Source organism: Styela clava, chromosome 1, assembly GCF_964204865.1.
Source record: "Styela clava chromosome 1, kaStyClav1.hap1.2, whole genome shotgun sequence".
NCBI classification, from domain to species: Eukaryota; Metazoa; Chordata; class Ascidiacea; order Stolidobranchia; family Styelidae; genus Styela; species Styela clava.
This window is the reverse complement of record NC_135250.1, coordinates 4,404,110-4,427,334: the sequence shown is the minus strand read 5'-3', so window position 1 is coordinate 4,427,334 and position 23,225 is coordinate 4,404,110. Positions and strand designations below refer to the sequence as shown.

At 36.2% G+C, this 23,225-nt stretch overlaps 2 protein-coding genes across 3 annotated transcripts; both read right to left on the bottom strand.

Moving 5' to 3' along the window:
* Positions 1–2,130: 2,130 nt before the first annotated feature.
* LOC120347925 (uncharacterized) lies at positions 2,131–7,284 on the bottom strand. Of its 2 annotated transcripts, none has more exons than XM_078116716.1 (5): positions 7,135–7,284; positions 6,448–6,505; positions 6,321–6,378; positions 5,670–5,747; positions 2,131–2,428 (listed from the first exon to the last, which is right to left on the bottom strand). In XM_078116716.1, exons 1-5 carry the CDS (start codon positions 7,193–7,195, stop codon positions 2,243–2,245), a joined length of 441 nt encoding a protein of 146 aa, XP_077972842.1. In that variant the 5' UTR covers positions 7,196–7,284; the 3' UTR covers positions 2,131–2,242. The 2 variants fall into 2 exon arrangements, with proteins under 2 accessions (XP_077972842.1, XP_039273974.2); XM_039418040.2 differs by lacking the exon at positions 2,131–2,428 and adding an exon at positions 4,655–5,036 and having other exon boundaries at positions 7,135–7,282.
* Positions 7,285–10,787: 3,503 nt separating this feature from the next.
* On the bottom strand, positions 10,788–13,541 carry LOC120344590 (uncharacterized). The gene is made up of 4 exons (XM_039413889.2): positions 13,358–13,541; positions 12,669–12,746; positions 12,056–12,233; positions 10,788–11,033 (listed from the first exon to the last, which is right to left on the bottom strand). The coding sequence occupies exons 1-4, from the start codon at positions 13,469–13,471 to the stop codon at positions 10,957–10,959; spliced, it is 447 nt and encodes a 148-aa protein (XP_039269823.2). The 5' UTR covers positions 13,472–13,541; the 3' UTR covers positions 10,788–10,956.
* Positions 13,542–23,225: the final 9,684 nt, after the last annotated feature.

Below are 23,225 nucleotides of genomic sequence, written 5' to 3'. Positions count from 1 at the left end.
GCACACGGTTGAATTCAGTTATACCTTTTCCCGCAAAGCATAAAAATACAATTAGTCTATCTCACATCGAAATAATACCGGTACTGTTCTATTCTCAGATTCTGGGGAAGTAAAACATGAAAACGCGTAAAAACTGAATCAATCAACACGCCGACGCTGAAACGCAAGACATACGTTTTATAAAATGTGCAAATGCACTCGCGCGTATCAAAGTTAGGTCACATGGTATATTTTCATACACTTTGTTCATCTTGTACTGAATGTCGAAAGAAAGATATGTTTTCCAGAGTATATAATAGCCGATGAAGCGGCTTCATCAAATAAAAATAAACTAATGTACGGATTGTTGATCCTTATAAACTAATTAAAAATACTTTTTATGTACGTTTAGGGGGTATTATTCGGTTTCTGCGAGACTAACTACTTATCCTTCTTCTATGCAATGAGTATATGCTCATTGGTTACCTTAACCACCCTATGGCGGAGAGAAATCCTTTCGCACATAATTATTCAAAGGGATTCCAACCTGCGAACCCAAGCGGAGTAAATTTAAAAACTAAGCGACCTGACAGCCGCATAATCTTCTTCTGAGTTTAGTATTTCCTTAATACCCAAATCAAGACATCGTCGTATTATTGGACACGTAGTGGACATAACGATCGTTTCAATATTATGTTGTTGTTGTTCTTGTTCTTGTTGTTGTTCTTGTTCTTTGACACGTTTTTAAAAAGTCGCTTTTCTCTTCGAATACTGGACCAATTGCTTTGAAATTTTCAGTAGTTGAAGATTAATTTTTTCGCTAGAAGGCTATTACTTTTGTTTATTCTTAAATTTTATATGAATCCTATGAGATATGATATTTCATACAAAATTTCGCGGTATTTATTTTTACTCATGGGAACACTGTTTTACACTTATTTCAAGCGGTTTCGCGATCGATTGTCTTGCTCAGTACTACAGCTACTGTAGGTCGGTACTGGTAAGTTGCCATACCGGTGCCGTAACGCAGTGAAATTGACTTATTCCTTCCGCGGTATTACTAATGCTGCAATGCAAGTTTTATAGCCTATCGTATGCGGAACGGAATATCAGACCTACAGGTTCGGTACTGGTACTGGTGCCGGTACCGGTGTCTTACCACAATGAAATTACCGTAACTTATTCTTTCACGGTCCTACCAGTGCAGTAATGCAAGCGTTGTAGCACTTGTAGCCTACTATATTTGTTTATTTTGATGAGAGTCTACTGGAAACAACATAAAATTTGAAAGGGAAGAATTGTTCTGTGATCAATTATCTGTCCTAAAGTGTAAATAACATAAAATTTGCAAGGGAACAACTGTTCTGTGATCAATTACCGTATATGGCCTACAGTGTACAGGTAAGATGCTGGCTGACTGCTAACCGGTACTGGTAGCTCAGTACGTAAGTACGATACTGGTACTGGTGCCGGTACCGGTGTCTTACCACAATGAAATTACCGTAACTTATTCTTTCACGGTCCTACCAGTGCAGTAATGCAAGCGTTGTAGCACTTGTAGCCTACTATATTTGTTTATTTTGATGAGAGTCTACTGGAAACAACATAAAATTTGAAAGGGAAGAATTGTTCTGTGATCAATTATCTGTCCTAAAGTGTAAATAACATAAAATTTGCAAGGGAACAACTGTTCTGTGATCAATTACCGTATATGGCCTACAGTGTACAGGTAAGATGCTGCCTGACTGCTAACTCAGTACCGCTTGACACGTTTTTAAAAAGTCGCTTTTCTCTTCGAATACTGGACCAATTGCTTTGAAATTTTTAGTGGTTAAAGATAAAAATTTTCTCCAGAAGGCTATTACTTTTTTTTCGCTATGACGTCATCAAAATTATGTGACTCTACGTGTCCATATATTTGAGCATAGCTCTCTTGTTTACTATCGTACTAGTTCATGTTTTGTTAGTAGTCATCTTCCTGGGTGAATTTTATTTACATCAGCGAATATGGTGGAAGCTGACCTCTATGTATGATCGTATCGCTCCCTCCCGACCATAACAAAACAATTTTATTGCTGTTGCTATTTTATTGATGACTGTATTTTTTGGTTGACAAAATAATAAAACTCTTTCTGAAATGCAGCCTGCACATTTGACTTTTTAAATATGATATTTATTGCCTTGAATTCTCAAGAAAAATATTTTAGTTTTGAATATACTTTAATATGCTCAAGATCAATTTTGACAAAAAGGTTTATACACTTCATGGGCGGGATTTGGGGGTTTTATCCCCGTTCAAAATGGCCAAAAATTTGCCACCTCTTTCAACTCGAATCCAAACTGAATAGTCCTGGTTTTTCTTCAAGTTGTTTATGGTAGCTGACATTGTAGATCCAGCTTCAGCACAGCCTAGAATTGGTCCACCATGAGCTTTCTTATCCGCCATCATCTAGAAACATAAAATAGAGTCGTGCTCAAATATATGAACAATAAAAATTACCCAAGCGACAGCAACAAGACTATAGCAAATTGATCCATATGCACGTTTCGTGTCCAATAAACGTCTTAAGATTTCATGCATGCAAAAATATTCATTCAATGTATGTATAATTATTCGGCTCGTAGAATCAATATAAAAGAGTTAGTAATTATCAATACTGAAGAAGGGATGTATGCACAAGACCATACTGGCCTGAAACACACGAATGTTCTTTATACAGACAGTTGTGCTAGGGTGCCGGTGGGTGGGTTTGGTAACAGGGGTAAGGGTGGAGTATACAAAACTGTTTGTTCAAAGGAGTTTGTAAGAAAAAACAACGTCAATAAATAGAAACAACACAACATGAAATACACTGTATGACGTTGCCAGGGGGATGGTTTTGGGGGTCGGACCCCCCCCCCCTTTTTTTTTTGAAATGTAAAAAAAAATGAAAGCACCTTTCTGTATCATACATATCAATTTTTCGTAGCTTGAAACGCTTTTTAGAACCTCAAGAATCATGAAAACACTCGTTTTCCGGCGTTCGGAAAATTTATGGCTCCCCCTGCCAAATTATGATTAATTTATATATTTTGTAAAAATAGTGTCTATAAACATTGAAGATGTTCCTTTGGAAAGAAAAACAAGCAAAATTTATTTGAACCGGGCCAATATTAAGGTCTGAATCACCTGACCAATAAGACCAATCCTTGCATTGAACGCTGAGGAACTATTGAAAACTCAGCGATGAAAATTTCTGTGATCCCCATTTTCATTGGTGTCCTATGAACCTGTATTTTGCTTAATGGTTAATTCAACTCTGACTTCTGCATCCTCACAGTATTATACGCCTACAAATACGTCAGAATAATAGAGCAAGACTAAATAGAGTCAGTCTCGCGTTGTAACCAAAGCTAACCCCATCAGTGAACACGAATATTTATAGTATAGAAGTTACGATGAAATGCTATTCATACGTTGAACGACTGGCTATTTTTAGTAATATTACGATTAAAAAGCGTTAGTCAATAAATCGTTTAAACACTTAAATAAAGTAACTGTAAAATGCCATTTGAACATTGAAAGACTGGCGTTTTTTAATAGTATTACTGTTAAAAAGCGTCAGCCAACAAATGTTTCAAATAGCATTTCACCGTAACTTTAAAAAGGTGGATAGGTGAATGTTGACCGTACGTTTTCTTGTTTTCTAAAATAAAATCTGAAAATTGAACATCTCATTGTCCTACATTGCACACGGTTGAATTTACTTATATCTTCTACCGCAAAGGATAAAAATACAATTAGTCTATCTCCCATCAAAATAATACTGTTCTATTCTCAGATTCTGGGGAAGTAAAACATGAGAACACGTAAAAACTGAATCAATCAACACGCTAAGGCTGAAACGCAAGACGTACGTTTTATAAAATGTGCAAATGCACTCGCGCGTATCAAAGTTAGGTCACGTGGTATATTTTCATACATTTTGTTCATCATGTACTGAATGTCAAATGAAAGGAAAATTTATTATTTTATTTGTTCCGGGAAATATCTGTTGGGCAGCTTAATTAAGTGTCGATATATTAAAAATATGCATTTTCATTGTTCTCGTATTGCCTTTATGTTGATACCGGCAATAGATTCAAAATAAACTTTTGTCTTTGGATTTCTCATGGGTGCATGACGAAACTTAATTAAAATAAAATAAATAAAGGAATGTACGGATCGTTGATTTTTGCAAACTAATTAAAATTATTTTTTATGTACGATTTGGCCGCAATATTAGAATATGTTGCATATTTTCATTGTTGCAGTGCTCTGGTTGATGAATTAATCTATCTATCTCTCTTTCTTATAGAAAGAAACACCGGTTACGTGAACCACCCTACAAAGACGAGGAATGCAGAAATCCTCTCGCTTCCAACCTGCGAACATATACGGGGTCAATTTGAGAACTAAACGACCTGACAGCTGCAGGAATATTCTTCTTCTGAGTTCAGTATTTTCCTAATGACCAAATCAAGACATTGTTTCATTATATATTATCGTAGCATACTAGTTCAACTTTTGTCACTAGTCATCTTCCTGTGTGTATCTTAATCACATCAGCGCATATGGTGGGAGCTGACATTGATGACCGTATGGTCGTATCTCTTCCTCTTGTCCATACAAAAACATTTTTATTGCGGTTGCTATTTTATTGATGACTGTATTTTTTTGGTTGACGGAATATTAAAACCCCCTCTGTCACTCGAACGGTAGCGCATAAAAATGTAGACATTTGACTTTTGAATATGAAAAATTATTGCCCTTAAATTCCAAGAAAAATGTTCTAGTTTTTAATATACTTTAATATGCACAACATCCATTTTGACAAAAACGTTTATACACTTCACGGGCGAGATTTAGGGATTTTATCCCCGTTCAAAATGGCCAATAATTTGCCATCTCTTTCAACTCGAATCCAAACTGAATAGTCCTGGTTTTTCTTCAAGTTGTTTATGGTAGCTGACATGGTTGATCCAGCTTCAGCACAGCCTAGAATTGGTCCACCATAAGCTTTCTTATCCGCCATCATCTAGAAACATAAAATAGAGTAGTGCTCAAATATATGAACAATAAAAATTACCCAAACAACAACAACAACAAGACTATAGCAAATAAACGTCTTAAGATTTCATGTATGCAAAATTATTCATATGTATGTTTATTCGGCTCTTAAAATCAATATAAAAGAGTTAGTAATTATCAATACCGAAGACGGGATGTATGCACAAGACCATACTGGCCTGAAACACACGAATGTTCTTTATACAGACAGTTGTGCTAGGGTGCGGGTGGGTGGGTGTGGTAACAGGGGTAAGGGTGGAGTATACAAAACTGTTTGTTCAAAGGAGTTTGTAAGAAAAAACAACGTCAATAAATAGAGAAAACACAAAATGAACCCTTAAGTGGTGATACCATATACTATAAATGGGGAAAAAAATATAAATGCTGTATATATTTGTTGGAGCGTTGGATATAAAAATGCGAACGTATATTTAAAATTTCCTGATTCAGGATGGTGTTAAATTACGCAGGAAATGCCGAATCAAAATGATTACTGTCCTCCCAACAAACCGACGTTTCAGAAGACTCATCCGCCAATTCTTGAAGTCCAATTTGAGCGCGCAGAGAGATAAATAGAAACAAGAATCACAAACAGATTTACCGCTTCCAGATAGTGTATTCTATATTCTGTTGCTCCTTCAATCGCTTTCCATTCTATCTCTGCCGATGTTTTATCCGACTATAGAAGCAGAAAGTATAAAATGCTAATGATCTAAGCCAGGTTTCGTATTTAGCAATAAAACAGGTTATCAAAAATTCAGAGAATTAAAGTGGTGAGGTTGTAATCAAGTGCAGTGGATTTAGCATTTCATATTCGACAAGAATGTTGTAAAGATTTTTTTCGCAGCTTCAAACTTCATTGGAAACGGGTAAATAATTTTTCGCTTCAGTTAATATAATATCGTGCTTGATACCGCTCGCAATATCCCACTTCTAGTGCCGTTGCACATTGTTATGCCGTTTTTTAGCTTTTGGTGGTGAATGTATATGCAAACTTTCGGTACTCCTGAAGTATGCGCACCAAGATGTCGCAGTACCTGAATCCTAACCTGGTACACAACCTGAGTTTTGATGCGCATACTTCAGGAGGTCCAAACTTTCTCTACCACCCTTCATTTTTATTTTTTTGGGATTTATTAGTTTTTTATCACACGTGATAGTAAAAAAGATTTTCTGCTAGAAAAAAAATAATGTAAGATTTTTTTTTGTTATTTTTAATCTGTTTTAAAAAAAGTTTCACAAAAATCCATACCTTTATGATTTTAATGGCATTTTCAATAGGCTTTTCGTATACTTTCACGTTTTTCTCCCTGAAAATAACAATGAAATTTCAATTATGTGCAATAATATGAATTTATTTCGCTTCCTAATAGACTTACGGATCGTTCACTGGACAAACTTTTTCATCTTTTTTCGACATTTCTGAACTGTTACCAGCTGCAAAAAATAAAAGTTTCAAGATAGTCGTCAGTAGTTTGGCTTAGTCGCCAAATACCGATCAATAAAAGGTGAACTTGGTACCACGTTAAGCATGTGTAACTAATTTTTAGATGCTTGATGACACAAATACATTATAAACGACAAACTAACTCTTTTGAATTAGATTTAGATTGAGCGGAAGGAGATATTCTTATTCCTATTTATCATTTTAATACTCTCTGGTTCAAGTATTCTAATGGCAGCGGTCACATATGGATCCGAAGTAGGACGTAAACAAGGAGAAAGGACCTGCTGTTTAATGCACAATATCCCAGTATTACTATTAGCATTTGAACATCTCTGATCTACTGGAAGCCAACTGAAGTCAAGTCACGGGAAACCATCAATGGTCAAAAAACACAAACATATTTTTCTACTATTATTCGCATTTATTCTCATTCAATTATATCCCACATTCATCCCTATTGAAAGGCCCTGATTATTTGCACACAGAAACTGGCAATGCAAGAGTTACATATCCAACCGTGTTCTCAATCCATATCCAAGTGTTTTCAAATAACACAACAACCCCCAACAAACTATATCTTGACTACACCCTTATGAATATAAATAATACTACGACTCACCAATTATTCCACTCGCATACAGCAGGAAAAACAAGTATAAAATGATTCTAACGCATAGCATTGCTATCTTGTACTGAACCGAAGCCTTGGTCTACTGACACAACGCATTCCGGTACTCGGTGAATCAACAAACAATATGAATACTCGGATACAAGTGAATCATTACAGATATTACCGTCATTATTTACGCACTCACGCAGCATGCAGACACACCATCGCTATCATAAAACAATCAAGTCTGATGTAACAATGAAATCGTACTTTAGGGCTGGTTTTATTGTGGCCATGAACGATGCAATCCTGTCGCTCTGTAATGTGAGTAATACTAATATTTGTATTTAACTTTACGGACGTTGGTAAATATGATAAACGGCTCACACGGACCATGTCTATGACATTAATGCGCGGTCTAATTCATCCATGCAAAACTGTTTCATTTCTATATTGATAAAAACAAGCTATATTATTGCTATAATTTAGTTTCGAAAAATTTGTACGAGGTGCGAATGAAAATAGATTTCTGCCTATATTCTCGCCATTAGGTGCTTTTGACTCGTGCCTCGTACGTTTGCTACACCAAGGGTGTGCATCCTAACGCCCGTGCATGGGCCAAATGCCTGCAAGGAAAAACTATGCGGCCCGCGGAGAAGTGCCTATTTTCAACGATGTGTTGCCCGCGAAGTAGGTTTTTGATTTAATTTGGTAAGCGCGAGTAATTTCAATTTTTTGCATTGCGAAGCCTATATCAGTGCCGGATCAGGGCCTTTAGAGGCCATAAGCACTCAAGACTTTGATGCCATATATATAAAATATAAAAGCAAGAATCTAACAAGCGTTTCGTGTTAGGTGATATTGAAAGTAAGTTCCAGTATTTATTACCGATTGGGAGCCAAATTACAATGACGTTGCCAGGGGGATGGTTTTGGGGGTCGGACCCCCCCCCCTTTTTTTTTTGAAATGTAAAAAAAATGAAAGCACCTTTCTGTATCATACATAGCAATTTTTCGTAGCTTGAAACGCTTTTTAGAACCTCAAGAATCATGAAAACACTCGTTTTCCGGCGTTCGGAAAATTTATGGCTCCCCCTGCCAAATTATGATTAATTTATATATTTAAAATAGTGTCTATAAACATTGAAGATGTTCCTTTGAAAAGAAAAACAAGCAAAATTTATTTGAACCGGGCCAATATTAAGGTCTGAATCACCTGACCAATAAGACCAATCCTTGCATTGAACGCTGAGGAACTATTGAAAACTCAGCGATGAAAATTTCTGTGATCCCCATTTTTATTGGTGGCCTATGCACCTGTATTTTGCTTAATGGTTAATTCAACTCTGACTTCTGCATCCTTACATTATTATACGCCTACAAATACGTCAGAATAATAGAGCAAGACTAAATAGAGTCAGTCTCGCGTTGTAACCAAAGCTAACCCCATCAGTGAAATCGAATATTTATAGTATAGAAGTTACGATGAAATGCTATTCATACGTTGAACGACTGGCTATTTTTATTAATATTACGATTAAAAAGCGTTAGTCAATAAATCGTTTAAACACTTAAATGAAGTAACTGTAAAATGCCACTTGAACATTGAACGACTGGCGGTTTTTAATAGTATTACTGTTAAAAAGCTACAGCCAATAAATGTTTCAAATAGCATTTCACCGTAACTTTAAAAAGTCACTGTGAAATGCTATTCAAAAGTTGAATGACAGGCTTTTTCTTAACAGCATTACTGTTAAAAAGCGTCAATCATAAAAATTTCAAAATAGCATTTAAATGTAACTTCTAATAGTAACTGTGAAATGTCATTCAAAAGTTGAACGACCAGCTTTTTTTAATAGTATCACTGTTAAAAAACGTCAGCCAATAAATGTTTTGAATAGCATTTCACCGTAACATTAAAAAGTACTGTGAAATGTCATTCAAAAGTTGAACGACCAGCTTTTTTCAATAGTATTACTGTTAAAAAGCGTCAGCCAATAAATGTTTTGAATAGCATTTCATCGTAACATTAAAATGTAACTGTGAAATGCCATTCAAAAGTGGAACGACTGACTTTTTCAACAGCAATACTGTTGAAAAGCGTCAATCAAAAATTTTTTAAAAAGCGTTTAACCGTAACTTCTGATAGTAACTGTGAAATGCCATTTGAAAGATAAACGAAAGGCTCTTTTTAATAGTATTACAGTTAAAAAGCGTCAGCCAATTAATGTTTTAAATAGCATTTAACCGTAACTTCTAATAGTAACTGTAAAATGCCATTCGAGAGTTGAACGACCGGCTTTTTTAACAGCATTACTGTTAAAAAGCGTTAGTTAAAAACTGTTTTAAATAGCATTTACCAGTAAATTATAAAAGATACTGTGAAATGCCGTTTGAACGTTAAACGACTGGCTTTTTTAACAGTTTTACTGTTAAAAAGCGTAAGTCGATAAATGTTTAAAATAACATTTCCCGCAACTTCAATACAGTAAGAAAACGCTTTTCGCCTCTAAATCCGATATTTGTTTTTCATACATATCAGCATTTAGAACGGTAGTAGTGTAACGTTACTTCTTGACGTTCGATATTCCTTATGGCTAAATGCAGGAATACCGGTACCAGAAATCCAGTACAGTAGCAGTACCCCCACTAAGCAGAACAGTGTTAACTAATCTTTTTAATAACACATCGACCTTACTTAGTTCTCGAAGTCTATGCTTCCGAAAACAAATAATTGGCTAACTAATCCCATACCCGACCTGGTAACCGGACGAGAGGCCGTGGTTCGCCATATGATTAAGCTGCCATATCGGCTTTCCTCTCCCCGGGATAAATATGTAAATCCTATCCTATGTTCTCACGTGGTGGGTCTCAGATCTACAAACATTTATAGAGGTTTAAAATGATACTTTTAAGGAAATAAGCAAAATTTATTTTTAACGGGGACAATATTGAGGTTTGAGTCGTCATACCAACTCTAATTACTCCATTACACACTGAAGCGCAATTGAAATTTCGACTTTAAAAATTTAATTTCCCCCTAAGCACGTGCTCATTTTGCTTAATTAATGGCTAATCCAACCTGATCCATGCCTCGTCGCTGACTTTACAATGTTACAATGTCTTAACAGCTAGTTTGTACAAACAACGCATGTCACAAGATCAATAACCAAAATTTTCGTGTTGCAACTACCAGATAGCCCTGGCATGGGCAAAGTATACAACCCGCGGGCTAAATCCAGCCAGTTAGGCAATTCAATCTGGCCAGTCTGATGCCGCCACAACCCAACTAAACGCAAATTTGGATGTTTTATTCAAAATAGCTCAAGGAATTTGATGAGATTGTGATCAAATTTAGTCCTGGTACGAGGTTTATCGTTTACCCCTTATGCTTTTGTAACATTGTATGTTTTGTTCATGAAATGTAACTTGATACGTCACACATACATAGCCAGTCTAGGTAAGTAAAATTTTTGGCCCCTAGTCTGAAAACCGTGCCCACCCTTGACTGATAATCTATGCTGAGGTGAGATCGCGGTTTCACAAAGTTATTTCTATATCCTGTATTAAAGGTCGCACACTCATGACTTACACTATTAGCAATTCTGCATTGGTGCCATGAATTCATTTTCACAATAAACAAACATAACAGAATTCCGAATATATGTGATACTAAGTGTATTTTGTTCAAAGCGTTACAAAATATAATATGGATATATATATATATATATATATATATACGAAATGAATATATGAATGACTTAAAATCTTTGCTTTGAGCATTTGCAGTGAAATGCCTCTGAAATATTGCCCGATTGTTAGCTTATTTCTTTCAGTGAGTCCTGCATGATAACCGACATTCGTATCTTTGATTTTCGATCGGACATCTGCTCCAACCTTCACGGCAATCTGTAAACATGGAGAATATATAAAAATGGTACTTTCATCGTATGTGTACCAGGTTATGGTTAGGCCATAACTTTATTCCGATTTTCCTTATTTTAGTTCTATTACGAGTTCGGGGACTGTCTGTGTTTGCTTAGTGAACATACCCCCTGCCCATAGGTTTCAGTCCCTCAACACAATTTGATGTGAAGTAGACGACAAAATGAGTTACCTCCATATTGGTACACATACTTCTGGAGCTCAAAAAAAAATAGTAGAGACAGTTGGGACCAATTGATTTTTAGCATCAATATCGATTGGGTTTCAGAGATAGTAATTTTTATGGATTTCATATTTATTATTTAGTTAAACGATTTAAAATTATTTATGATCTGGGCTGGTGGTCTTTGACGTCATAGTGGCTCAGGCATAGCCTAATTTGCAATAGCCAATAATCTGCCCAGTCTGTACGTTCACTCTGTATGTTGCTTGCCTACGTATTTTTGCAATATTTTCATTAAAAATTTAAACAGGGGTTCGATAATAAGCCGAAAGTGTATCAGGAGTTCCAAAAGGATAAAAAGCCTGATTTAAATGATTTAAATATAAAAAGCTGTGTTTCTAAGTTGTCGTTTGTTCATAGCAACGTCTCTCGTCATCCTGACAATTACGTAACAGAACAAATGAAGCTTATTTAGTATACCTGGGCTCGGAGGTGTGGCGCATCGTGCTAAGCGTTAGGAATACGGTCGGCACCGCACCTTTAATAAGCATACGTGGGTTTGCAGGTTCGAAATTATGTGCGAGAGGATTGCTGGACTCCTCGCCGCCGTAGAATGGTTCCCATAACCGCTGGTCAGTTACTGCTTTCTCCACCATGTCCATGCATTTGAAAACAAATAGCTGGCTATCTAATCGCATACCCGACATGTTCTGGTAACTTAACGAGAGGCTGTGGTACGCCATATGATCAAGCCGCTTTATCGGCTCTCGTCTTCCCCGGGATATATATATATATATATATATATATGTAAATCCTATCTTACTTGTAAAGAACAACTCCGGGACGTATCCTAATGTTTCGTCAAAGATATCTGTAATATAGACATTGACGTATTCTCCTGTTGGTAGTCTGCTGATCTTTATCGAAGCGTAACCTTCGTTTTTATTCGCTTGCGTTGCTGTTACAAATTCTCTAAGTTCTGGTGTCTTGTCAGAGTTGTACTGAAACACAAATAAAATTGGTATTGGGTTTATTAATTTTCAAAAGCACATGGGATTGCAATGGAGTTTGTGGGTTGAAGCAGTCTAGGTGCTTGTCGGGCTGTGATATGATTTATTGGGGGAAGCAATTTAAGCGATGTCATATAAATTATATACATAAAATAGATCATCCAGCGCTCTAATATTACTCGTGTAATGGGCGAATTACTGGTTAGGTGTTTCTGAAACAAGTTACTGACACACAATTAGGCTGTTTTATCGGTTTTTGCACCCGGGATGTATATAAAGATTTCAGAATGCTGAAAATGTTCTTAGTGCAGGCTTGAGACTTTCGTATGATACAACAGTAAAAGCCCTTGGCTCTGTTATGACTATTTTAAATATAAACAATGTTTATACAGCAATTCGAATTGACACAATTTATTTGCAACTTACTGGTTGTATGGTGTAAACTTTGTAATGATCAACGAATGGAATGAGAGGCCAACGTACCTCTGCTGATGTTTGGGTAATCTGAAATAGATGAATCATTCAGTAAACGTTAAATAGACAGAAGTGATTAGCTTTAATTCCATATTGTGAGTTGAATTTCACCTTCGCATTACAGTTATTATTTCACACACGGAATTTATAATCTGTAATGAACTTGATTCAACTTGCTGTTGAAGTTTAAATCTCGTTGGTTTGCAGACACACGGCTTCTATAATAATTTTCTACTGTGTGTCTAATGTTTTAAACCCATGCCATGCCCAAAATGTAGTCGCGACTAGCTGAGACCGAGCTTTGTTATTGAGAAATAAATAGTCACGCGTACTACTCAGAAGAAAAGCAGATTAATCTCTGATCAACGTCACAGACGACCTTTGAAGTGTCAAAAACTACTGAAACTATACATTAATATATTTTTTGCAGTACAGTGAAAGAAGACGACTTTCGCAATAAAACTTTATGCAAATGGTTAGAGTAAGCATACGAAGTGAGGTTCACGGTATGTTTTGGATTACGATAGATAAAAAACCTTAGCCAAATTAAGTCTTGACTTACAACTCTACTTTCATCAACATATCCTATAGCTCTAACAAATCCTAAAAAGCAAACGGAAATATGACGTTTTCTGACTTACACTCCTGACTTCAATGTTGTTCCATTTTGGAAATCTCTGAGCAAATTTGTCACCATATCCTTCAGCAGAGCTGGCTACAAATAAACCAATAAAAACCAGCATCAAAGACAGCATTGTTGCAAGCAAACGTCAATTTACGAAGCTAACTGAAAACCTATTCTAACTATAAAGGAGACGCATGATTTGATTTTTCGAAGGTTTTCATATCACTCGAGTTAGGAAAGCTGCTAGGTGGAATGAATCCCACAATTGGAATTTCTTGGGAGAAACTATAGTTTAAAACTTGTGTGTAATATTTAAAATAAACACTCGTTACAGACTACTGTATCCTGTCTCTTCCTAGCGCTTCGGTAACAACTCGTAAGTCGTATATATATAGACATATTTCTTTGAATATAAGCTAGAACGAAAAAAGTTACGCTTAGACTTTGAAATAACGACATGTCTTGGTAAAATATAAATCACAGCCAATCTTTAGAACGACGTATAGCTCTAACAGAACTTCTCGTTGGCTTCGTTTGTTGAGAAAATAATTATATTCAAATCTGACTATATACCTCTCACTCGACTTCACTGTATTGTCGATATGAACAAACGAAACTCTGCATCCTTATATATAAACACAGCAACGCAGAAAAGTATTTTATTGTTCATTACCGTACATGCTAAAATGTTGAAATTACCCATCACAATATTTCAAATCAAACATCACATTAAATTTAATTTGTCAATAGTACGTGTGCTTCTATGGAAGTTTGATCAAGCTTAGACGTGAAACAAAATAATGTTCCATCCATGGCCCATACCTGATAAGCAAATGAATTACGTGTAATTATTCATCATTTGCAAGCAGTTGACAATATAGTGCGAATACATGAGGATAATTTGGCATCTCCACTCTAAAATTTCACTTTCTAACTATTAAAATCGAGCATAGACATTTGATGAATAGCCTTAATAAGGAAGCTACACAGGACTAATTATACGGCGCTTCAGAAGTATGTGTACCAATATGAAGGTAACTAATTTCGTTCGCCTATTTTACATCAAGTTGTGTATAAGGACTGAAAACATTTGGCTAACACAGACAGTCCCCAACTCGTAACAGAACTAAAATAGAAAAAATCGAAATAAAATTATGGCCTAACCCTAACCTGGTACAAACACTACGGGGGTACCAATTAAACTTCCATGGACTTGGAAGTCTGGGGCCAAATTGTAATCGAAGGATATATTTCATTCATATCCTTGCGCGTAACCAACCCAGATTGTTTACTTAAACACCGAATGAGATGTTTTCTGAGTTTGTACAAAGTAAATCACTCAATAACATCATCGGTCTCTTTTTTTTTCAAAATTTTGTTTTCAATACAGTCGAGAGCTAGAGAGCGGTGGTGGGCAAGGTTTTTGGACCAGAAGTCAAAAATGGGGCCCAACTGAACTAGCGGGCCGTGTAATTGTGACGTATAAAGTTACATTTTATGAAGAATATTTACAGTATTGCAAAAGCAATAAGCCTCGTGCCAAAACTTGAGTTTAATCGCAATCTAACAAATTCATTGAGCTATTTTTTTTTAGCTAAACATCAAACTTTGAGGTAGCATTGAGTGGGCCATATTGAATTACTCAATGGCCAAATTTCGCCCGCGGGCCGTAATTTGCCCGTGTCAGAACTCAGAGCTAGAGTGCCTCTTGGTATGCTGGGATCAGAATCTTCTTTTTCCATAGAAGACCACAGGTGATTTATTATTCTTTTAATCGCCGACAATGAGCGATCGTCGGAACAAATAGTTATCAAGCAAAGATGCTTTCTTAGAGAAATACTTATGCCAGTGCAGCTGATAGTTATACCACTATACCAGTTATACAGGGTGCCTATATTTGAGATTATAATATAACCCAAGCCAGTAAGTCTGGTGGGCCTATATTTAATTGTGGGCCTGGACTTGCAGTATCGCATTTAACAAACTATTGAACAGCAGGCACATACTGGGAATTATATTATACGATTACTAGTACTTCAACGGGACGGCGAAATGTCCGATTACATATTGTCCGCAAGGTGATGCTGAGAGACACAACTACGAAAAATGTTAAAATTTGCTTATTAGCGTCATGTATGGAGAATAAATAACCGGCGTATCAATTCTAGGTGTAGAGTTTCTCAGTATACTATTCTAATATTGAAACATGCGGCCTTATGGAATGGATTGCTCGAGGCCGTAACAATCCGAAAGAGCAATTGCTGGAATTTCCCAAAACATTTTTGTTGAGTACCCGATGGTATCGTCACACAACAAAACACTCAAGAATATTGCGTCATAACCTAAAGCTAGAAAACTAGAGAATATTGATTGTATCCATACTGAATTACCCACCTTGGAGCCTACCATAAACACGCAATTTGGGTTTCATTCCTGTTTAAACTAGTAACTTGTAAAATCTTTCATATTGCATATAAAAGGTTTAAGTAGCCATACAAATTGGAATTTTTATCAAGATGGTAGTTTCGCGCCAAAGAGTTCCCACCGAATGGCACAAACCAATCTGAAACATACAAGACATGTGCAGCAATAAAGATGCCCCATGCGTTAGTGCATGCTTAATTTAACATCAAACTTGAGCTTACTTAGATTAGCACACAAATATAATTTTCAAATAAGGACACTAATATTTCAGCGCTCCAGAAGTATGTGTACCAATATGGAGGTAACTAATTTTGTTCGCCTACTTTACATCAAGTTGTATAAAGGGACTGGAACCTATGGGCAGATGGTATATTCACTTGACTAACACAGACAGTCCCCGAACTACTTTTTTTGCAATTCCCTATAATGACCATCTGCGAAAGATGATATTCAAATAGTGATTGCGGGAATATATCCAACTCTATTCCAACATTGGGAAATATGAAAAAAATCGAGTTTTATTGTCAATCAGCTTTTGTACAATTTAATTAGGCGATTTCAGTGGCTAAATTTCGAATCAACAAATGAATACTTAATTGAAATATTATCTTAAATCATCAATAAACATGTTGCCAATGGTGAATATGTCAATTTTTAATGATTGGGTTATTTTAGTTTATCAGCGTACAAATTTGATTACAATTCAAACATTAAAATACGTAATTTTTTGGATTCGATCGGTGCGGGTCTACATTACTACGGCCATGTTTAGTCTAATACAATTTCCAAATACATCTCAGTTTTAGATATGTTGTGCTTCGAGGTTTTATTTTTTTAATAGAATCAGCTCAAATCTCAGAAATTGAGGAAACTCATCTCTGATTAACGGTATGAACGTTACGAGAGATCAGTGAAATATCGAGAGATACTAAAACTGTATTGAATTGTGATGGTGGATTACGCGCCACTTGAAGCATTTAACGTCATTACGATTAGATGAACGGCTATGGAGTAGGGAATTCCACTACCCATAAAAATTAGGGTATTGTTTTTCTCAATGTACGTAAATGTTTTTTTGAGCTATGGTAAAATTACCAGTTTCAAGCCACATAAGAAGGGAAATTTCCGATTCACAGAGAAACATAAATCAAAGACCATGACGCTCATTCAATACAAACAAACAAGTTGATCATAAGCAAGTCTCGCGTGTTGTTGGCTCGATTAATTTAATTATTTACTCGAAAAATTCATCATTTGCTCACGTAGTACGAGAGAAAGTTGTATTGATAGTAAAAATTGTGACGCCACAGTCACAAGCAATACGTCACAGCGACGCGTGACTTGTAAAATTTCGTCGTCTGTTTCTAAGCGAGATCAAAACTCGTGACACAATTTGAAAATGGCCACTCTTGGAATGTTACGGTTCAAGCGATAAACGAGCATCGACTATAGGCACACACTTGCTCTCGAGATTTGTTTACTTTACGGCAAATTTCTCGACATAGTTATTTGCCAATGTAGTCGAACTTTGAGTTAGCAAACTTTTACTTATAATGTTCACCACATTTTAAAAGTGGGTTGAATTTGTAAACGGGTTAGATGGGGAGAGGAGGGGGTGATGGGGGGTCATACTGATTGTGATTGAAGTGATGTTTCTGAGAGAATAAAGACATTTCAGTGTGTACTGCTGAATACGTTGCGGGGTTAAATTGAAGTCAGTATTATTTAACAAAGCACAAAATTTAGTGTAGGAAAAGAGTTGAACTGATATATCTGAATAACAGACTGAAAATTCAAAATGTTCCGGAATTAGCACGAGTTTAGTACAATTCGAACTCCTTCGCCATCGGGAATCAATGAACCGAGGCACGGCGAAACAATCGCAGTCTATGGAGACGCACCGATGCCTTTATTTCACATATTATGGTTTATCAGGTTAGGACAAGGTCCACTCGTACTCTACTATGACAGACAATAGAAAAGTTTGTTTTATGAGTTCCATCAATATAAATGAAGCGCAAAAAATAATAATTGCGGGTTAGGAATGAGGAGATAGCGTTGATAGCTAACCCAACTCGCAAGCTGTATTGTTTTTGAATGACGTTGACTTCATCTTTCTACAGTATTATATCAATGAATACACTTGAGCACCAACCTAGGCCCAATCCCTGATATTCAAGGGCTGATTTCTATGGTAGACTACTCAAGAAAAAATATAGACAAAGGAGGCTCATTCTTACGGTTAGTCAATGACTTGGGAAACTTCAATGTAACTATTACGTACCACGTTTGAGGCATTTGGGTTCGTCATTTCTTAGCAAGTTTCGGCGACAAATATATTGCTTTGACACTTTCACGCACAAACGATTTTAAATTATGCCAGAAAGAATAAAAAGTACGCACATACTGTGGCCTGGCATGCTACAATCCAAACCTCACAGTCAAAAAAATATGTAATTTATGCCACTGTCTTATGATAATAAATTCTATTCAAACCTACACGCCTAAGGGCAATATTTGTGTGATGCCCAAATAGGTAATTTATTACTATAATATATATTTTGATACATCTTATAGGGAAGATTTCCTTAACTTTGGCAGTGAATTATTTTTGGGAGGCAGGAGTGTAAATGATGTTCTTTATGTTAGTTTTCCAAAGCAAAGGCAGCAAACAACTTAAAGTCTAAAAATTACTTATAGACGGTATAGCAAGAGAATACATACACATTTACTGCTGCTACATTTAGCTATTAAGTTAGCATATTTAGATTGTGTACTTCGAAATGAATATTTACCTCACTCGCATATGAGCTACGTTATGAAGAAATCCCATCTGTTCATTGCTTCGGCATTTAGCTCAGCATATCGATTGTTTATTAGGTACTCTCGTAGTATGTGTGCCAGGTTAGGGTTAAGGCATAATTTTATTCCGATTTTCTTTATTTAAATTCTACTACGAGAATATACTCCTTGGCCATAGGTACCAGTCCCTTTACACAACTTAATGTAAAGTAGGCGAACAAAGTTAGTTACCTTCATATCGGTACATATACACTTCTTTTAGGTCTGTTTAATATACATATAAGGTAAACAATATTTCACGGTAGGTCTGGCTGCATTGCGCCTTTCGTGCAACTACAAACGGTTACATGAAATGGTATATTACCACCAAAAAGGTAGATTCCATTTCTTTTGTGTTACCAATACCATACGGTCTTTATTCTGAATTTCATCATAGCCAAAGTCCGCGTGGCGCCATATGGACTTTTGTTTATTTTTCTGTGAAATTTTGCGGACGACATTGCAAATAGCTGTAGGATACCATTATTTACTATAGCCATGAAATTATGTGGTGAGAAAGAGTAATATTAAAACAATTTTCGTTTTCAAGTTGCAATTAAGTAACTTTTAATTATGGGGAATCTGTACCTTAATTTGTTTTGAGCCTATGAATCCAAGCCTTTGTTATTCGAGGTTCTTGAACACCTTTTTCAGGGTTTGAGTGTAGACGAATACGCCATTAAGTATATTCTCGATGAGTTTGACAGAAATTTCAAAACGTTACGTCATAGTTTAAAATGTTACGTCATAATATCGAACTGTAGTGATGGAGGCCGTGGTTTAGTGCCTCTAATACGCTACCGAGTTCAGCTTATATTTTTTTAAGTAATTTTGAAATAACGCAATGCTAAATAGAAATTCAGCTATTATATTCGTATTGGATACTTCCTGATTTGCATTCCCTTATCGTATTCCAAGTTTGCTACTTTTTATGGTTTTCGCCTTGAAACGCACGAGCTCATATAGGCGCCACCCAATCATGCGGAGCTATCAAATTTTACAATTACTGCAAACATGTATTCGCAAAAAGTGTGAAAACAAGCCGTCTACGGTTACGCTGTTTTGAAGTATTTCATCAACATGGCTGCTTGAGTGGGAAGGAAAATCAGTGAAGTGTAGATGCGAGCTGAATTGTGTATTCTGAGCTGTGAATGAGAAATAATAGAAACTGGATAAGGTAGAATTGTAACGGGAAATCTGGACTTATAAATATTTGCATGGGTGATTCAAGAGTCGTGTTGCACACTAACACAAATATATTTCTGTAATGTTTCGTCTGGCGTTGGACAGAATAGTGTTAGCGTGCAGCAAAACTGTTGAATCTCTTAGGATAGTTATCCTTACTCCTGCTACAGCATCCATGTATTATATGCATACGGGTCCATCGGCACAAAAGCATAAAAGAAGGACAAATAGTTAGTCTCGCAGAAACCAAATGTTTAGTATAATTATTTGTAAGCCTTTCGAAGCCAATACAGTTGAAAAACCTAGTTTTATGTGACAGAATTGGCTGCAAATGTTCGGCTGCAGCGTTATTTTTCGAAAGAAGATTGTAATAAGACCCTGTCTTATTTTCGGGGAAACACGGCAGCACGGTCACAATTTTCATGACGCCCTAGTTTTTCGTGATGTTTTTCTAATGTTAATTACCGTACCAGCTCCGGTAATGTATACTTTTACGGGGTGAAACAAAATACAACACGGCTCATTAAAATTAATTGCTTTATAACTAAACTATTTTGTATCGCGTCATTCGAAGCTGTAAATTATCAATAAAATGTTATCACCAAACAAAAAGACTTTCGCTTTTACGTGTTTGTTATTGTCTAATTGACATCATATCCACGCCGAAAAAGAATTTGTTTCAGTTTTAAGGTTATTCCACATAGCAAACTGTAGCAAGGTGATGTTATCCTTTAATATATATAAGAATAACTTTTACGGAGATCTCTAAAGACACATGGTATATTACATTTATAGATGCTCAAAACGATTCCGTGCACTTCAGAGCAGTGTCTTAACCAAGAAGTCCGAGCTTGCATAGCGTTTAAAAGAGTTTACTTGTGGGATATCGTTCAAAGTTCGTTTTCAAATCTTCACTTGTAAAAATATATAGCTGTTCGACAAATTTTATGTTTTTCCACCCCGTTTAGCGGCCACTCCGTTTAGTGCATATAGCCATAGGCAGCGGTGTGATTCAGGGGCGATCCCGTTCTCGGAATGTTGTCATGATCCACTAACCTGTTCTTGTTTTTACACGTACACACACGGCGAGGAAGCAAATGGGTAACGTGCACCACAGCTGACGACTAGCCTATATTTTGCATTTCGAAAGTTATGTATGTAGGCTATATATTAGAATTATGTAAACATGTCATGATAATGTAGCTTAAGTAATCGCATACATATATAAATTTTTTGAAATGAGCGAGCGAACGAGTTCTATACAAAAAGAAAGTTTATTGTTAAAATATTGAATCCCATCACTGGACATAAGATTTTTATATTCAATGCCCGGAAAAAAAACGTCTCAATCTCGTACAGACGACTGCGCCTTTCCTAGGGATAAAGTAGCATTTTATATATACGATGGGTAAAGTTAGTTGATTAACGGGTCGCAGGTATTCTACAAGACTTACTATATAACTTTACCAATAGTCAGTCTAATTTTATATCACATATATATATATATGTTTTGTTATCAATTAGGTATTCGGCACCGACTGATTTATATTTTGAGTTATGTGAACTTGAGATAGGATTTTTCTTTTATCTCAGGGAAAAGTAAGCCCGACCTGTCGCCTAAATATAAAGTGGGCAACGACGTTTAGTTTAGACCAGCAATCAACCTTGGTTGTGAGAATAACTCGTTTCACATCATGGACTCCGATGGTATGGTATAGAAAGCCGTACTACAGTGCCATACTAAATACTATGCTTCGTGTTTCGAGGCAATGGTACTCGGTCGATTTCGATACCTAAAGTTCGATGTACCAATGTTCTATCTATAAGCAGATGTAGCCTATATTGAGCCTATATTTTTAAAGTTAATTCTGTTTGGAACATGCTCGTTAAATGCGAATGGATATAGCTGTTCGAGACGGGTTTTTGACAATTTAGGGAAATCAATATGCGTGAATTATTCAGTTTACCGTGATTTCTACGTCATATCTCTTTTTTATTCTTGAAATAACTGAATTAATCCTAGAATTTATCACTGACATTTCTCAGAACAAAGTATCGAAAAGTATGAAGCAGTGCGGGTACGACGAAAAAAACTTCTTGCATTTCGAAATATTTTTGCAGGTTGGCAAAATACTAAATCGTTTTTTTATTATCTGAGATCGAATACAAAAAGCAAACGCATAATAAACCAGATTATGTTTTAATTTTCGCAAATTGAATTATGGATTTTTTACAAAAAAATTCCACTCGTTTTACCACTAATGGTTTACTGTGTAAACATCTATTAAAAATTAATAGAACCTAATAGAATTATCATATATACATAAGGAAGATATATTTATTTTCTAATCTTCATGTATGTCCGTGCTTAATGTTTCAACTCTATTGGCTTTAATAATTTAGTTTCTAAATCCCAAAAGTTTAAACCAGCGCTCAGTTTATTGAACATTGCATCGGGTGTACTGTAGATGAGTATCTTTCTAGCATTGATTATGTCTGTTTATGGCGCATACCCGTTGAAAGGACGAATTTCGTTTACATACCGGTCTTCTTATCTAGTACTTTTCTTATATATGCTCATCTACTTATAAAGCTCTCTAAACAATCACATAGACTTGAGGAGCTACAATGTTTGGATTTAATTCAGTTAGTATAGCTAACGCATTTCCCCTTTGGTCAGCGTACCCGCTGTCGTGCTGTTGAATGGATATCTTCGAAGATCATAAATAATATTGAGTATCTGTTGAAATATAATTTTATTACAAATAGCTCAAATCGAATCATTTAAAATAGAAAGTCTCATTGCAAGAAGCCTCCCACTCTAGTAGTGACTCCGAGCAGGTTCGTATCAGGAATTTTCAAATGGTGGTGAGAGGTCTAAAATTCCTAATTGTCAAATTAGATCTAACAGCTTGCGGGTGCGGAGTTCAAGAGCCATGAACATCTAACAGCGTTTTAGCTACGAAAAATTGTTATGTAGGATACAGTAAAATGGGTGCTCCCGAAGTATGCGAACCAAGATGGCGGACATCGGAACGTAACATGGGTAACAGGTTAGGGTTAGGCAATAATTTTTTTCCAATTTTCCTTATTTTAGTCATATTATCAGTTCGAAGACTAGCCAAGAGCCTCCCGTAGTATTTATACCTAAAATTATGGCCTAATCCTAACCTAGTACACATATTACATTCCGATGTCCGCCATCTTGGTTCGCATACTTCGGGAGCCCCGAAAAATGTCTTTTAACATTTCAAAAGAGGAATTCCGCCCCGCAGCTGCACTCCCCCTCATACCCCTTACCTGGGTACACTCCTGAATCCGAGTCATCTAAATGGAATTACTCGGACTCGTCATCAACTAATCGCCAGTAAGGGTAACTCGACTTGAGTGGCTCGTGACTCGGCTAGAGACTCCTTTCTACCTTACGCTGGTAT

Excerpts from the sequence above, each read along its gene's own strand:
- LOC120347925 (XM_078116716.1), bottom strand. The coding sequence starts at position 7,195 with ATGCTATGCGTTAGAATCATTTTATACTTGTTTTTCCTGCTGTATGCG. Across the intron at positions 6,379-6,447 it reads GTTTGTCCAGTGAACGATCC|GGAGAAAAACGTGAAAGTAT; the intron begins GTAAGTCTATTA and ends TGTTATTTTCAG. Across the intron at positions 2,429-5,669 it reads GAATACACTATCTGGAAGCG|ATGATGGCGGATAAGAAAGC; the intron begins GTAAATCTGTTT and ends TTATGTTTCTAG.
- LOC120344590 (XM_039413889.2), bottom strand. The coding sequence starts at position 13,471 with ATGCTGTCTTTGATGCTGGTTTTTATTGGTTTATTTGTAGCCAGCTCT. Across the intron at positions 12,747-13,357 it reads ACAACATTGAAGTCAGGAGT|ATTACCCAAACATCAGCAGA; the intron begins GTAAGTCAGAAA and ends CATCTATTTCAG. Across the intron at positions 11,034-12,055 it reads CCCGGAGTTGTTCTTTACAA|ATTGCCGTGAAGGTTGGAGC; the intron begins GTAAGATAGGAT and ends CCATGTTTACAG.